This window comes from Curcuma longa, chromosome 8, assembly GCF_044706935.1.
Source record: "Curcuma longa cultivar G26 ecotype Majalengka, Jawa Barat chromosome 8, ITB_CL_G26_1.1, whole genome shotgun sequence".
Lineage (NCBI taxonomy): Eukaryota > Viridiplantae > Streptophyta > Magnoliopsida > Zingiberales > Zingiberaceae > Curcuma > Curcuma longa.
This window is the reverse complement of record NC_133868.1, coordinates 2,679,894-2,695,513: the sequence shown is the minus strand read 5'-3', so window position 1 is coordinate 2,695,513 and position 15,620 is coordinate 2,679,894. Positions and strand designations below refer to the sequence as shown.

At 36.9% G+C, this 15,620-nt stretch overlaps 1 protein-coding gene across 1 annotated transcript; it reads right to left on the bottom strand.

Annotated features, from left to right (window-relative positions):
- Positions 1–12,317: 12,317 nt before the first annotated feature.
- Positions 12,318–15,043, bottom strand: LOC141833418 (uncharacterized). Its single transcript, XM_074720849.1, has 3 exons — positions 14,249–15,043; positions 12,932–13,160; positions 12,318–12,851 (listed from the first exon to the last, which is right to left on the bottom strand). Exons 1-3 carry the CDS (start codon positions 15,019–15,021, stop codon positions 12,687–12,689), a joined length of 1,167 nt encoding a protein of 388 aa, XP_074576950.1. The 5' UTR covers positions 15,022–15,043; the 3' UTR covers positions 12,318–12,686.
- Positions 15,044–15,620: the final 577 nt, after the last annotated feature.

The window sequence follows — 15,620 nt, the reverse complement described above, 5'->3', positions numbered from 1 at the left end:
ATAATTTTAATGATTTTTATTGAAAAAGTATTTTTAAAATAGATAGTTTTTGAAAAACTATTTATTATCCTTTTTAAATTAGAATCTCTTCCTTAACTAGACACGTCCTCAGGGCCCTTTGTTAACCACAAAGCAAACTCCCCCGTGTGTCTTAGGGTTTGATTCTAAATCAAAAGAATAATGTATAATAATAATTTTTAAAATATTTTTTTCAAAATATTTTTAAATTTTTGTAAAAGTGTTTTCAAAATAGGTAGATTTTTGAAAAACTAGTTATTATCCTTTTAATTCAGAGTCTCCCCCTGAACCAGACACGTCCTCAGGGTTCTTTGTTAACCACAAAGTAACTTCCCTGTGTGTCTTAGGGTTTGACCCAAAATATTGTAGGATCGATGTACGCGCTAGAGGGGGGGTGAATAGCGCGTGTCGCTTTTTCTTTTCGTTCGTTTTACTATCAAAATACTAAGCAGCGGAATATTAGTAAATAAAACACAAGGACCCGCGGGATTTACTTGGTTCCTAACCCCCCAGGGTTAGTACGTCCAAGGCCTAATTCGGGAGGCGCCCGTCCACTAGTGGTCTCCTTTCCGAACGTCGTTCGGAGGCGGAGAAACCCGTCTTACAGTCCAATAAAAATAATAAAATAATAATTGAAAGTAAGACAGAAATAAATAAACTCAAACACTTTTGCCGATCTGGAAGTCCTGAGCGCCGCGCACTCCTCCTGGATCTTCCCCGGTTGCAAGCGTCTGGCCTCGTTCGCGTTCAGAAGCACCACTAGTTGGAAGGGAAGGCGTATGAATTGATGTCCAAAGCTGCTGGTCGAAGCCTCCTTATATACTGGTCCTGAGTCGACTCAGATGCCCATCTGGGTCGACTCCAGCTGACGTGGCAGATCAACTTTTATCGCTTCCGCCCGTTATCCTGTCTGAGTCGACTCCGATTGACTTCTGAGTCGACTCCAGTTGATGTGGCGTCAACTGTGATAAGTCTTGACTCTGCGTCAGCCTGAGTCGACTCAAAACCTTATCTGAGTCGACTCCACTGCCGAGTCGACTCAAATCTCCAGTTGAGTCGACTCAACTCAGGTTTGACCAGAGTTGACTTTGAGCTTGACTTTGAGTTGACTTTGCTTGCTTCACCTCTGCTTTTCCCTCTTGCTTCCAGCTCCTGGTTCCTGCAAGACAAGCATACAAACAAGCAAACAAAACAACCTAAAGTCTTACCTAGTGGGTCTAACTTCAGATTTCTACCGAAATCTTGGGTTAGTCTAACCCACTCCATTCTGGAGAATTCATGCCAACCAAGTCCTCCAGACTTGTTGGACTTGTGCTCGGCTCTGTCCTCGCCCCCCAGGATTTTTGCTGCGGTTCGGTTCTCTCTAACCAACCCAGACTTCTGCTGCAACTCGGTCACCTAGACCAGCCCAGACTTCTGCTGCGACTCGGTCACCTAGACCAGCCCAGACTTCTGCTGCGACTCGGTCACCTAGACCAGCCCAGACTTCACCTGGTGCACTTGACTCTGCCAAGACTTCCGCCTGATCCTCCAAATCAGGACTTCCCTTTGCCTAGCCTACAACTAGGACTTTCCCTTGCCCAGCTTCACTCACCAGGACTTCCCTTGCCCAATCTTCCAGATTAGGACTTCCACTGCCTAGTCTAACCGACTAGGTCTTCTCGCTCACTTCCACACATCCAAACATCAAGTCCTGTTTGGATCAACCCTTGGTCAAACTGACCGACTTAGGTGTATTGTCAAACATCGAAACTCTAGGCAAGATCTTAGTGCATCTTGCACCAACAATCTCCCCCTTTTTGATGTTTGACAATTTCTTAAGTTAATATAGGTCAGGGTTTAATTTTCTGGGAGAAATCTATATTATTAACTTAAGGTCCCTTCTCCCCCTTTTCATACATCAAAAAGATTTTAAATTTTAAGTTCATTCTCTCTTGCACCAACAATAATGGTATCCCTATGGTCACGTCTAAGTCTTGATAATTCTTGAAAGACCATAGTAGATTAGAAAAATTTCCAAATAATTTATAAGTCTTTTAAATTAATTTTTCAAAACTCAGTTTTTGTAAAATATATAATTTTGATTTTCAAAGTAGATTTTGAAGATATTTTTCAAAATAGTTTTCAAATGAGTTTTTGAAATACTTTTGCAAACATAACTTTTGTAGTAGATTTTTGAAATAGTTTTTCAAAAGAATTTTCAAAATAAGTGGTTTTAAAAATAGATAAGTTTTTTTTAAACTAGTTATTATTCTTTTAAGTCAGACTCTCCCCCTTAACCTGACACATCCTCAGGGCTCTTTGTTAACCACAAAGCAATCTCCCTGTGTGTCTAAGGGTTTGACTCAACTTAAAAGAATAATGGATAATAAGTTTTGAATAATTTTGAAATAATTTTCATTAAAAGTATTTTTTTTTAAATAGATAGTTTTTGAAAAACTATTTATTATCCTTTTTAAATTAGAATCTCCCCCTTAACTAGACACGTCCTCAGGGCCCTTTGTTAACCACAAAGCAAACTCCCCTGTGTGTCTTAGGGTTTGATTCTAAGTCAAAAGAATAATGTATAATTTTTATTTTTCAAAATATTTTCAAATAATTTTGTAAGAGTGTTTTCAAAATAGGTAGGTTTTTGAAAAACTAGTTATTATCTTTTTAATTCAGAGTCTCCCCTGAACCAGACACGTCCTCAGGATTCTTTGTTAACCACAAAGCAACTTCCCTGTGTGTCTTAGGGTTTGACCCAAAATAAAAAGATAATGTATAATAATTTTGAAAATAATTTTAGGGAAAATAATTTTTAAATTAATTTTACTCTTTCGATTTGGATCTCCCCCTAAATCTGACACTTTCATAGGGCTCCTTGTTAGCCACAAGGCAAACTCCCTAAGTGTCTTAGAGGTTAATCTAAATCAGCCAGAGCAAATAACTTAAGATTTTTTTTTAAAATATAATTTTCAATTGAACTTTTAAATTTGGACTCCCCCTAAATCTGACACTCCCTTAGGGCCCCTTGTTGACTACAAGGCAATCTCCCTATGTGTCTTAGAGGTTGTTCCAAGTTAAAAGAACAATTTATAAAGTATTTTGTAAAACAATAATTTTCAAAATAATTTTAGAATTTTTAAAGTTGAAATAATTTTTTTTTAATTTTCAAGAGGTCTTTTTAAATATCAGTCTTTCAAGAATGACCTCCCCCTGAACTAGACACTCTCTTAGGACATCCTTGTTGACCACAAGGATTTTCTGCCTATGTGTCTTAGGGTTCTTAGACTTAGTGTTGACCTAAAGGTTTGTGTCTAATGTGTTGGTCAACCAATTTTCAAATATATAGAGTTTTGAAAATTTATAATATAGATACACCCAGCAAGCATGAAACTTCAAGGAAATATCAAATTTTCAAAAATAGTTTTTATAAAAATATTTATAATAATTTTTGAAAATATTTTTCAAAACATTGTACTTTAATTGTCCTTATCATCTCACCCGTACTAAGTGTTGCAATACATGGCATACACGGGTAACCTTATGGGTTATGTGAGATGAGTAGTCAATTTTATCTTTATTAAATTTAAGTTAATTTCTAATGAATGTTTGACCTTGTGTTAGATTCAGGTTTAACCGTCAACTAGTTAAGTACACATTTCAAGAATTGATTTCCAGGCAGTGGCGAGGCACAGGGGCCTTCTTGGTTATCGGAGCAACGACCACTTTCTAGTCAAAATCAATTCAGGAAATTATGGACTTAACCAATTTAATGAGAAACCTTGGTCTAACTAGTCTAGGATGTGGCGAGGTAGCTTCGGCCAGTTCAGTTCGACTCAGTGAATCAAGTCAGGTACTCCTTACCCTTCCTGACCACTTAATCTAGCCTCCCTGACGTACTATCATCTCGCCCCACCCTGGTACTATGTTGGCAAGTATCAACCATTCATGTGTCCTTATCTAACCATTCTAAGTTAAGCAGTAAGGAAACATGATGACATGACATGTTATATGCATTTAAATTAAAGCAGATGCATGTCATGACAAGTATGCATGAGTCAAACAATTCACGCAATAATTTTTAATTTCTAATAATGTATCAAATTCTCGATTTGATACATGTCGTGTGGACCCGCGAGCGTGTCAACCCACTTTGACACACTTTGAATTTTATTTATTGTTTCATTTGGTAATATTTTAATTTAGTTTTATAATTAAAGGTAATTTATTTTAATTAGGTTTATAGCTTTTAAGTTTTAATTTGAATTTAAGTTTGAATTTGAATTTTAAAATTTTAATTTTAATTTAATTTAATTTAATTTAATTTAATTTAATTTAATTTTAATTTAATTTTAATTTTAATTTAATTTTAATTTAATTTAATTTTAATTTTAATTTTAATTTAATTTTTTTATTTTAATTTAATTTAATTTAATTTTAATTTAATTTTAATTTTTTAATTTAATTTAATTTAATTTAATTTTAATTTAAATTTTAATTTAATTTAATTTTAATTTTAATTTAATTTTTTATTTTAATTTAATTTAATTTTAATTTAATTTAATTTAATTTTAATTTTAATTTAATTTTTTTAAATTTTAATTTTAATTTAATTTTTTAATTTAATTTTAATTTTAATTTAATTTTAATTTTAATTTAATTTTAATTTTAATTTTTTTTATTTGTTTACTTTCTCCTTGAGAAGTCCTACCTTCTTTTGGAGTGATTTAGCCAAGTCTTCGGACTTAGCTATTTTCTTACATAAGTTAATTATTATTGAATTTAACTTTTCTTGATTTACAGTGGAGTTATTTAATGTGTCATAATTAAAAGGTACAGAATTATAATTAATTTTATTATTTAATTTTGAATTTTTATTTATTAAATTATTAATTTTAGGATTTATCTTGTTGAAATTTGAATTTTTCTTATTATTAGGATTTTCTTGAATTTTTGATTTTGAATTATTAATTAAATTTGAATTATTTAACTTATTATAATTTTTATTAATTTTATCTTGTTGGGTTGAATTATTAATAATTTTTGAAATTTTTAAATTAATTAAAGTTGATTTATCAATTTTATCATTATCTTGGTTGAATGAGTTAAAGACTTGGTCTAATTTTTTATTTATTTGAGATAAATCTAAATTAATTAAATTTGAATTATTAATAATTGAATTGGTAAATTTGAATTAGTTAAATTATTATTTAATTCAGATTTATTAATTAATTTATCTAAATTAGATAAATTTTCCTTATTTTTAGGATCTAAGATTGAATTTTCTAATTTATTTAATTTAGAATTATTCAAATTTAAATTATTTAAATTATTATTTAATATTTTTAAATCTGACTTTTTTCAAATTTGAATTATTCAAATTTGATTTAGTCAAATTATTTAAATTTTTATCTAAAAAATTTCTAAATTATCCAAATTTGAATTTTTCAAATTTGAATTTATCAAATTATTTAAATTTGAATTTTGTAAATTATCTAAATTTTCATTTTTATCTAAATTTGAATTATTCAACATGACTTTTTCTAATTTTTCTAAATTTTCAGAAAAGTTATCTAAATTTGCAGAAATAGAAAAACTAGCATGCGCATGCAACCTAGGGGTATTTTCGTAAATTGACTGACTTACCGGAATCGCTTCCCCTAATTCTGATTTTTCCGCCGTCTTCCTCTCCGGGCACCGGTTCTTGTAGTGACCATGTTTTCGGCACTTGAAGCACTGGATGTGGTCTTTGTTCCTCCGGGCTCCTGGCATCGGTTGCTCCTTTGCCGCCGGTGGTGCCGTCCGATTTTTACGAGTAGGACACTTATTTTTGTAGTGCCCTCTCTCCCTGCACTTAAAACATATTATGTGAAATTTAAATTTAAAATTTAAATTGTTACCTTTCTCCCCCTCCATCTTTGCCGTCTTGCTCCCTTGGCGGTTAGTCCAATCAAGAAGCGCACCGGCTCTGATACCAATTGTAGGATCGATGTACGCGCTAGAGGGGGGTGAATAGCGCGTGTCGCTTTTTCACTTTCGTTCGTTTAACTATCAAAACACTAAGCAGCGGAATTAGAAAAACAATAAAGGACACGCGGGATTTACTTGGTTCCTAACCCCCCAGGGTTAGTACGTCCAAGGCCTAATTCGGGAGGCGCCCGTCCACTAGTGGTCTCCTTTCCGAACGTCGTTCGGAGGCGGAGAAACCCGTCTTACAGTCCAATAAATAATCAATAAATTAATAAATAGAAAGTAAGAACAATAAATTAAACTCAAACTCTTGTAGCCGATCTGGAAGTCCTGAGCGCCGCGCACTCCTCCTGGATCTTCCCCGGTTGCAAGCGTCTTGGCCTCGTTCGCGTTCAGAAGCACCACTTGTTGGAAAGGAAGGCGTATGAATTGATTCTGCAGCTGCTGGTCGAAGCCTCCTTATATACTGGTCCTGAGTCGACTCAGATGTCCATCTGGGTCGACTCCAGCTGACGTGGCAGATCAACTTTTATCGCTTTCGCCCGTTATCCTCCCTGAGTCGACTCCGATTGACTTCTGAGTCGACTCCAGTTGCGGTGGCGTCAGCGGCGATAAGTCTTGACTCTGCGTCAGCCTGAGTCGACTCAAAACCTTTCTGAGTCGACTCCACTGCCGAGTCGACTCACAACTCAAATCTCCAGTTGAGTCGACTCAACTCAGGTTTGACCAGAGTTGACTTTGAGCTTGACTTTGAGTTGACTTTGCTTGCTTCACCTCTGCTTTTCCCTCTTGCTTCCAGCTCCTGGTTCCTGCAAGACAAGCATACAAGCAAGCAAACAAAACAACCTAAAGTCTTACCTAGTGTGGGTCTAACTTCAGATTTCTACCGAAATCCTGGGTTAGTCTGACGCCTCCTGTCCCACTCAAGAAATGCGCCCTTACCCACTCCACTCAGGAGAATTTATGCCAACCAAGTCCTCCAGACTTGTTGGACTTGTGCTCGGCTCTGTCCTCGCCCCCCAGGATTTGTACTGCAACTGATCCTCCTGATCAGTCCAGCCCTCAGCTGCAGCTTGGTCCTCCTGACCAAACCAGCCTTCTACTGCAACTTGGTCCTCCTGACCAAATCAGACTCTACCTGGTGCACTTTGACTCTGCCAAGACTTCCGCCTGATCCTCCAAATCAGGACTTCCCTTTGCCTAGCCTACAACTAGGACTTTCCCTTGCCCAGCCTCACTCACCAGGACTTCCCTTGCCCAATCTTCCAGATTAGGACTTCCACTGCCTAGTCTAACCGACTAGGTCTTCTCACTCACTTCCACACATCCAAACATCAAGTTCTGTTTGGATCAACCCTTGGTTAAACTGACCGGCTTAGGTGTATTGTCAAACATCGAAACTCTAGGCAAGATCTTAGTGCATCTTGCACCAACAACAAAGATTGATAAGAGAATGGCACAGTCTATGCCTCATTAATCAATCTAGATATCAAGGATAGAAGGACATGGTCATACATTATCATAGTCACGAAGGTTGTATTGGATCTCGATATTCTTGTCACTTGGGCAGCAATGATACATTGCTAGATGTTATTCATTGCTTATGTTTCTAAAATGAGTTTTAGAGACATTGCCAACGTTACGAGAATCTATTGTGTCACACACAAATAACATTGTATTTTGGAGATGGGTTCATTTTAGTTTGACTAAAGGAACAATTAAACTTATTGGATGGCTGAGACTTGAGTTAGACTCAAGTTGGTTGAATTTGAATTAGACTCAAATTAAACCAAATTGATGAATGAAGTTGATTTATCATACATGATTAATGTGGATTAATCATGCATTGAAGAAGATGAAATTAAATTATTCATGCATGATTAATAAGGATTAACCATGCATTGATGAGGGAATACCAAAAGCCTAAAAAACTTTGGTATTCATGGTTTGAATATAAAAGAGTTTTTCTTCCAGAAATTGGTTTGGATGTTCATCTTCTTTCCCTCTCTTCTTCTTGGCCGAAAATTACACCAAAGGGTTGCTAGCACAACTAAAATTTTCTCCAAAAGTTAGTGTTCGTGTGGATACGCATAGAGGCACAAACACTTGAACGTGCAAGAGATCCGACAAACTTTGGACGAGCGGGATAAGCGAAGGGCACGCTCCAAAAGTGTACCCTATTAGATAGGATTTTGTAGATTTAAACTTGTATGAGTTTGCTTTCGCATGGATTGCTAAAGGGATTCTTTTTCCGCTGCGATTTGTTAATTATCGCATAGGATTCCCTATAGAAAACTTTTACCATTCTTTTCTCACAATGAAAATAAGAAGATAATCAAACATATAAGAAAAACAATAATAATAATAATAATAATAAGATTAATACAAGATAAAGGGAGATAAAATATGAAGCACTTTCTCATGACTTTTTCCAAAGTCTTTTTGCTAGCCATGACAAGCTCCCTTTGTCCCTTTATTTATAACTTTCATGTTCTTCTTAAATAGATTGCAAATCCCTATTTTGCACAAATCCAATCTACTGCTTTTATGATCGTGAAAGCTTCTGTCTAGCAATGGATCCTTCAATCAACTCCATCTATTTATTTTTAGTCAATTGTTTTGCTTGACAACAGATACTTTAGTTGACTTGCTTTGATTCTAGTTAACTAACTTGCTTGATCACATAAGCTATCAAATTGTTGTTGCCTTCCTCTGTCACATAAATGGTCTTCTTCCAACTTCTCTTATAGATCCAACCGATTGCATAATAAAGTGATTTTGCTTTAGTTAACTGCCAATCAAATCCTCATGAATAGAAATATTCTATTCATGAAAAAATCATCTTGAGTTGTCTCCCTAGTCGACTCATCACTCCACTCAATGGATATCAACACACAATAGATTGAATCATTTGATTACAACCAGTTGAAGTGTCTTATCCCAAATGGTAAGTATGGAGACACCTATTGCTTGAGGTTTCGAGTTCGAATCCTCTTAGCAACATATATTTGTTGACTGAGGTGTTGTGCGATTCAAGTCTTAGCTCGGCTAAGGTGCTGTTTCGGCAGTACGCTCTTATCAATTTAGTGGTATCGCGCCTCTAAAAAATTGTCCCCGGGGCAATGGTGCTGTTTCGGCTAAGGTGCTGTTTCGGCTGTCCGGATTGTGACCCGGGAACCCGCGGTTCGATCCCCAGCTACGGCGTATTTGTAAGAATTTTTTTCCAAATGGGGAACACAATTAAAGGATGCTGGGCATCTGGATTGGCCGCCGTATGCGCTTCCCGATTTACCCGGGTGGTCAATGGGAAACTTCCGTGGGACCGGACCGACCATCCCCAGGGATTGAGTCCATGAGACTGACTGGGATTTATCATTTGACTCCCCAGGGATTGAGTCCATGAGACTGACTGGGATTTATCATTTGACTACAACCATTCTATGGCGGAGTCATCACCTAATTTAAAGTTTACCTAAAAATTCAAACTGATAGTCACTCATAAACTCTTAACTCACTTAGGGATAGAGATTATTTGGAAAGAGGTCATGCCCTCCAATCTTTTTGTCTGCCATGAGGACTTATCTCTGAGTCTTTTTTTAATCAAGAGGTCTTGCCTTCAAGACTTCCTCGTTTGCTTGGTATCTAATCAATTTTGATCTATTGTAACTTAAAAAAAATATTATAGAAGTGATATGTGTGTTAGAATTTATTGTCAGAAGTTATGTAATTCAAACCTAAAGAAAAAAAAAACTAAAAGTTCAAATACAAGATTAATAATAAACGCATGTGTTTATAATGATTAAAGTATTAAAATTATAGTGAAAATGAAGTGATAAAAAATATCAAATGTTAATAAAAGTATTTATTATGATTTGAAACTCATTCTTATTCCATGATTTATGACGTACTTAGTGGTTAAAGTTCCAATAGAGAATTGATAAAGATGAAATTCAAGTAGACTATAAAAGATCGAATATTTAACATGAGACGTGAAGTGCAAATTAGTTAAGATTGATCGGGTACTTAGCAATGAGAGAAATCTAAATAAGTCAAGGAGAACTGGATGTATAGTAGTGATAAAGTCCTAGCAGATCAAGATTAATCGAATATTAAATAGTGAAAAAGTCCTGACATGTCGAGGTTGATCAAATACTAAGCAACAATAAAGTCTCAAAGGTTAATATTGATCAAATGCTAAGCAATAGTGAAGTTCTGGCAAATCAAAGTTGATAAAATGTTAGACAAAGAAAATCTCAACAGATCAAAGTTGATTAGATATTAGGAAAAAAGTCTTTGTAGGTTAAGGTTAATAGAATACTAAGCAAGGCGAAAATTCAATCTTAGTAAAGTTAAAATAGATATATCAGTCGACTGCTAGAAAGTAGTAATCCATTAATGACCCTTAAACTCGGAATTCAAAATTTGAGAAGGTTTAAGGGATTTATAGTATGTATATCAATCGACTGTTGGATATAAGCAATCGATTGATGATGTTATTACAGTGAATAGAAAGTTCCTAAGTTGATTTAAAAATTCAACTGTTACATCATCAATCGACTACTAAGTATAAGTAATCAACTAATATCACTTATTGAACAAACAAAAAGTTCAGAACTCAATTATCGGACTTGATTATTTTAGCCTCAATTGATTCATGATAATGTGCAGTCGACTGTTATAATCAAAATTGAGTTGGAAAGAGTCATTCTGCAAGGAAAACGGTTGAACTCATTTGGTTCAGTTTGTTCAATTTTAGTGACAAACTTTGGTCGGTTAAGTTTGTCAAAAAAAAAGTTTGATTAATTCGATTTTGATTAGTTCCATTCGGTCAATTTGATCTTAATCAAATGCTCAACCCTAGCCTCGGGTGCTCCAATTTCAAATAGAGTTTTGTTCTATTAACTATTAAGCTATTTTCTAATAAGCTACATCAATTTGGCAGAATAGAGCTTGAGATTTTGGTGCTGATTGTTGTGTTTCTATTCCGTTAGGACCCTTTCATTTGAGAAAGGTAGGTTTTTTATGTGAAGCTTGATCTGATGTTGTCTTTTGTATTCTTTGATTTGATAGGTTTCTCCGCATTCTAAGTCATTTGCTTTCAGTTTTTCATATTCTTTTCATTGTTGTTGAAATTTTACTTCTTTCTTTTTTAACTTTGATCAATTAATCAAGTGTTTATGTTTCCTAGTCTACTAATTTTGTCTCTAACCAACAAACAAAAATATTTTATTTATCAAAAAATCACCTTGAGTCGACTGTTATCTTCAATTAGATTCTCGACTCATGCCACTTTTAAGATCGAACCTCTACTTAACTTGCAACCTAACATACAAGTGCACTTGATTCTTAAGTTCACTAGAAGTTAACTGCGAAGAGATTGCGATTCCGAGACTTCATGTGTTAAAAATTCTTATTTTTCAATCTTTCACGCCAAGAGACATTATCTTTGAGATTTATTCATTTATCAAACATTCAATTAACCTAGACTTCTTAGGACTAGATTTCAACATAAAAATAAATATGAAAATATAATGTCATATTATGAATAAAAATTAATTATAATAAAAGATGATACTCTCATCTCGAAAGCCCCTTCAGTACTATCATAAACGATCTAAAAAATAAATAAATCACGAGAGACTTCATCCAAACCCAGTGGTCCACTACCTGAGAGGGTAAGGCAATTAAGAGTGAGGCAACCAAGGCTAAGACAATCAATGGGGCATTCCGCATCCGTTAAGAATCAACTCATAAATCTTATTATGGCAGCTCTAATGTAAAAACCCAACTGAGCCCGTCCAAAGGAGAATTATTCCAAATGCATGGGTCCCTGACTTTAATTTGTTAGGTGGATGCAACACTAGTTCAAAATTAATGGAAAGCAAGTTGACGAAAAGCAAAAAAGTCAATACCAAAAGGTCAACTGTGGGGCCATATTCAATAAGTTTCCTTCACTTGGAAGATAAAAGAGGAACTTTAAACCGATGCATTGAATTATAAACATGGCCAATGGGCAATGGCCAATGATCGACACCAAGAAAGAAAAAGAAAAAAGAAAAAAGAAAATGAAACATACAGAAAGAAGAAATCACAGGCAAGAAATCCACCAAGGCCAGGAAGATCAAACATTTAAGGCACCAACTGGACCACACTTTCTCAGGGAACAAAGGGGAAGCAGGTAGGAGTGGTTGAATCAGATGAGGTAATCAAGCTGGAGATTGGAGGCAGATAGTTTATTGTATTCTTTTCCTCATTCAAACTCTGAATACTTGCAGACTTTTTTTAAAACCAGGTGGGACAACACATGCTATGACATCTAAGTGTTAGAAAAGATGCAGGTATAGGACTCCAAAACTGAGAAACACTCACTAAGCATGAATTGAGATGAGAAAGATATACAATGGGAAAGGATGATAAAGCAAGGCTACTGCTTTACCATGTGCAAACTCAAGAACAATATAATCAACCGTGAGCACATGGTTGTCATCCTTTCCTCCACTAGATTACACTTTTGAGCCCTATAAAGAAGTGACAACAAAAAAAGAACATGAAGTTCTGAAGCTTCTTGGAAAACTTGTACTTAAATCAGATACACGAGTTATATGCATTGTGGTTAGAGTTGCCAACTACTTGCCTATTTCCTGACTTAAGTAATCCATGTATGTGATTGTGAACTGTCAGATTTGGTTAGCAAACGTACTGGCCAATCAAACTCACTCATTGGTGTCACAAAATTTGCCATCGATCCGATTCTGTACCGCTTTTATTGCAGCAACTCGAGCAGCAGTGGCTGCTCTATTTGCAGCAGCCACTGCTTTGTTTACTTGTGAATCTACCCTTGGAACGAGGATTGAGTTCTCTGCTGCCTTCTGAGCAGCCTACATCAAAATTTATGCCATTAAAAGACTAAGATGAACGGAAGAAAACTAGCAGTAGAAATGAGTAAACAAGCAATTACCTGAACAGCATGCCGAACGGCTGGTTCTGATGCGCAAAGGGGCATCTTTAGAATTCCAGCATCCCAGTCGCCACACCTTATGTCTCCATTTCGAAATGTGTACATTCCATAACCTTGCTTCTTGCCTTCATGCCATGATCCCTCATAGCAGTGGCCATTAGCAAAATGATAAACACCAAAACCATGGATCTTGTCGGAAAAGTATTCACCAGCATACTTGTCACCATTCCTACACCCAACGAAAGTTTTCAATCAATAGCCTATTACTTCACCAAGAAATTTTGAACACTATGCAATGCGCATGATAGCATCGAGAAGTTTAAACAAGAATCATACTTAGTAATCATAGTGCATGATACTTTTTAATGAAACTGACAAGAACCATTACAAATACAAGAAATCAAATTACAGAAAGCATTGAAAGAAGAACTTATGGGAAAAGGTAGGAAATGTTTGATAGGTAGTTAGGAAAATAACATTCTTAGTTTAATGTGCACCAGAAGCGAAGAAAGTAAGCAGTCAAACTACAAAAAAAGAATGACTTTCATCTTATTCTTCCTTTACCTCCAATATAAGAAGAGCTAAAAGAATATGATAAAAGGATGCGCCAGCAAGAACAATGAACCAACTATGGTAAATTAAACAATGAACCAACTATGGTAAATTAGTATGTACCAAATATCCATAAAGTCAATCCTCTGTTTTCCCTGTTGTAGTTACAAAGTAGTAAGATTTCCTCACAACCTTTTAACTACGAGCTCAGTGGTCTGTTATCTTTGTCTTGCATATACAAGCACTTCAAGTTAGAAGCAATCAACTATATATGACTAGGTTATCCTTGCACACAGCCATGGACAGTATCATACTCTTAAAGTCTTGAGTTGAGAACCACCAACAGTTAACAAGCACAAGTGACAGTAACTAAAAGCATTAGATAGATTGAAAGACAAGAAACAAAGACACTAAAACAAGTGAACATCATCGAAATCTACTTTTCCATCAGTTCAAAAGAAAGAAGTAAATTTTCGACGAGCATGAAAAGAATATGGAAAACTGAAACCTTTCTGTAATGAAAAGGACTTAGAATGCGGAGAAATCTATCAAATAATACCAAAGACTATACTTTTTTCCTTCAACTAATTGGTCATCACATTAAATCAGTAATCTAGATCTAGCATCACATGAAAAACCTACCTTTCTCGAATGAAAGGGCCCCAATGGAATAGAAACACAACAATCAACACCAAAGTTGCGAGCTTTGTTCCGCCAAATTGATGTAGCCTACTAGAAAATAGCTTAATAGAACAAAAATCTTGCCTGAAATGGTAGTAGCCGAGGCCGTGCTTGACCCCGCACTTGAACTCCCCGAAATAGCTACTCCCGTCGGAGCACGTCTGAGCCCCCACCCCGTGGCTCTGCCCGCCGACCCACTCTCCAGCGTAGCTATCGCCGCTGTAGAACTTATAGACGCCGAAGCCGTGCCGAAGCCCTTGCCGGTAGTGCCCCCGGTAGCGGCTGCCTCTCGCCCAGCTTTCGGTACCGTACCCATCGTACTTCCCGTCGACCCAGTCGCCCTCGTACCGCCCCTTTCCAAAGAAATTGTAGACACCGCTGCCGTTGCACCGCCCCTTATGAAATTCGCCTTCGTAGTAATCCCCATTGCTGTAGAACTCGACGCCCTCGCGGACAATCCGCCCGCCGGACGGCTTCTCCTTCCTTTCCACGCCGCCGATGGACCATTCAACGGACGAGGCCCGTCGGACGGCGGTGGCGCCGCGACGGAAGAGGTCGGATCGGCGTGCGGCAAGGGAGGCGGCGGTGGCGAGGGCTGAGAGGAGGAGGACGTCGGCGAAGAGCGGGCAGTCGTCGCGAAGGTAAAGGAAGAGGAAGAAGATGAGCGCGAAAGGAAGCGGCAGGAGGAGGAGGAGATTGCGCGAGGTGCTTCGGCGGTTAGGGCGGTGGGGCTTCTCCTCCTCCTCGTCGTCGGCGGCGGCGGCGATGGAGGAGAGGCTGTGGATGGAGGATCGGACGATGGGGGATCGGAGGAGGGAGGACTGCGTGCGAGTAAGCTTACCCTTCTGCGATTCCATTGGCGTTCCTCTACCCGTTCGAACTCATGACGAAGACGAAGAAGAAGAAGAAGGGGGAGAGAGTTAAGAGAAGGGAAAAGCGAAGGGGACGGAAGCCAAAAGCTTTGGAACAAACGAAACTTGGTTCTTATTCTCACCGCCAGTGACCGGATGCCCTTCGTAGTCCGTAGCGCTCCGATTCGCAGCTGACGACAGGTGTAACCCTGTCGATACTCTCTCCCTTAATTGGAGGAAACAGTGGTCCCCACGAGCAAAAACTGACCCGTTATCGCTCCCATCTTAACTGAGGTAGGAGATTGGGTATCTCTGCAATGGGTACGAGAAACATTGTGAATTTTCCTATAGTTATGGTGGTTGTGTGAGTCTTGACCCACGTTTGACCCGTCCGATCCACCTTTCGTGGGGTCCACTAGGATTTTGATTAGGACATTGGCTTTTTGATCTTCGAATCTCGTCCGTTCATATATTTTTATGTTTAAACTCAACGCACAACCATGGGATTGACATTTAAGACTATTAATTACAAACAAATATAATAATGAATATATCAATCTTAAAATTAATAACTATTTACGATGAAAAGACTATAATTAAAATAA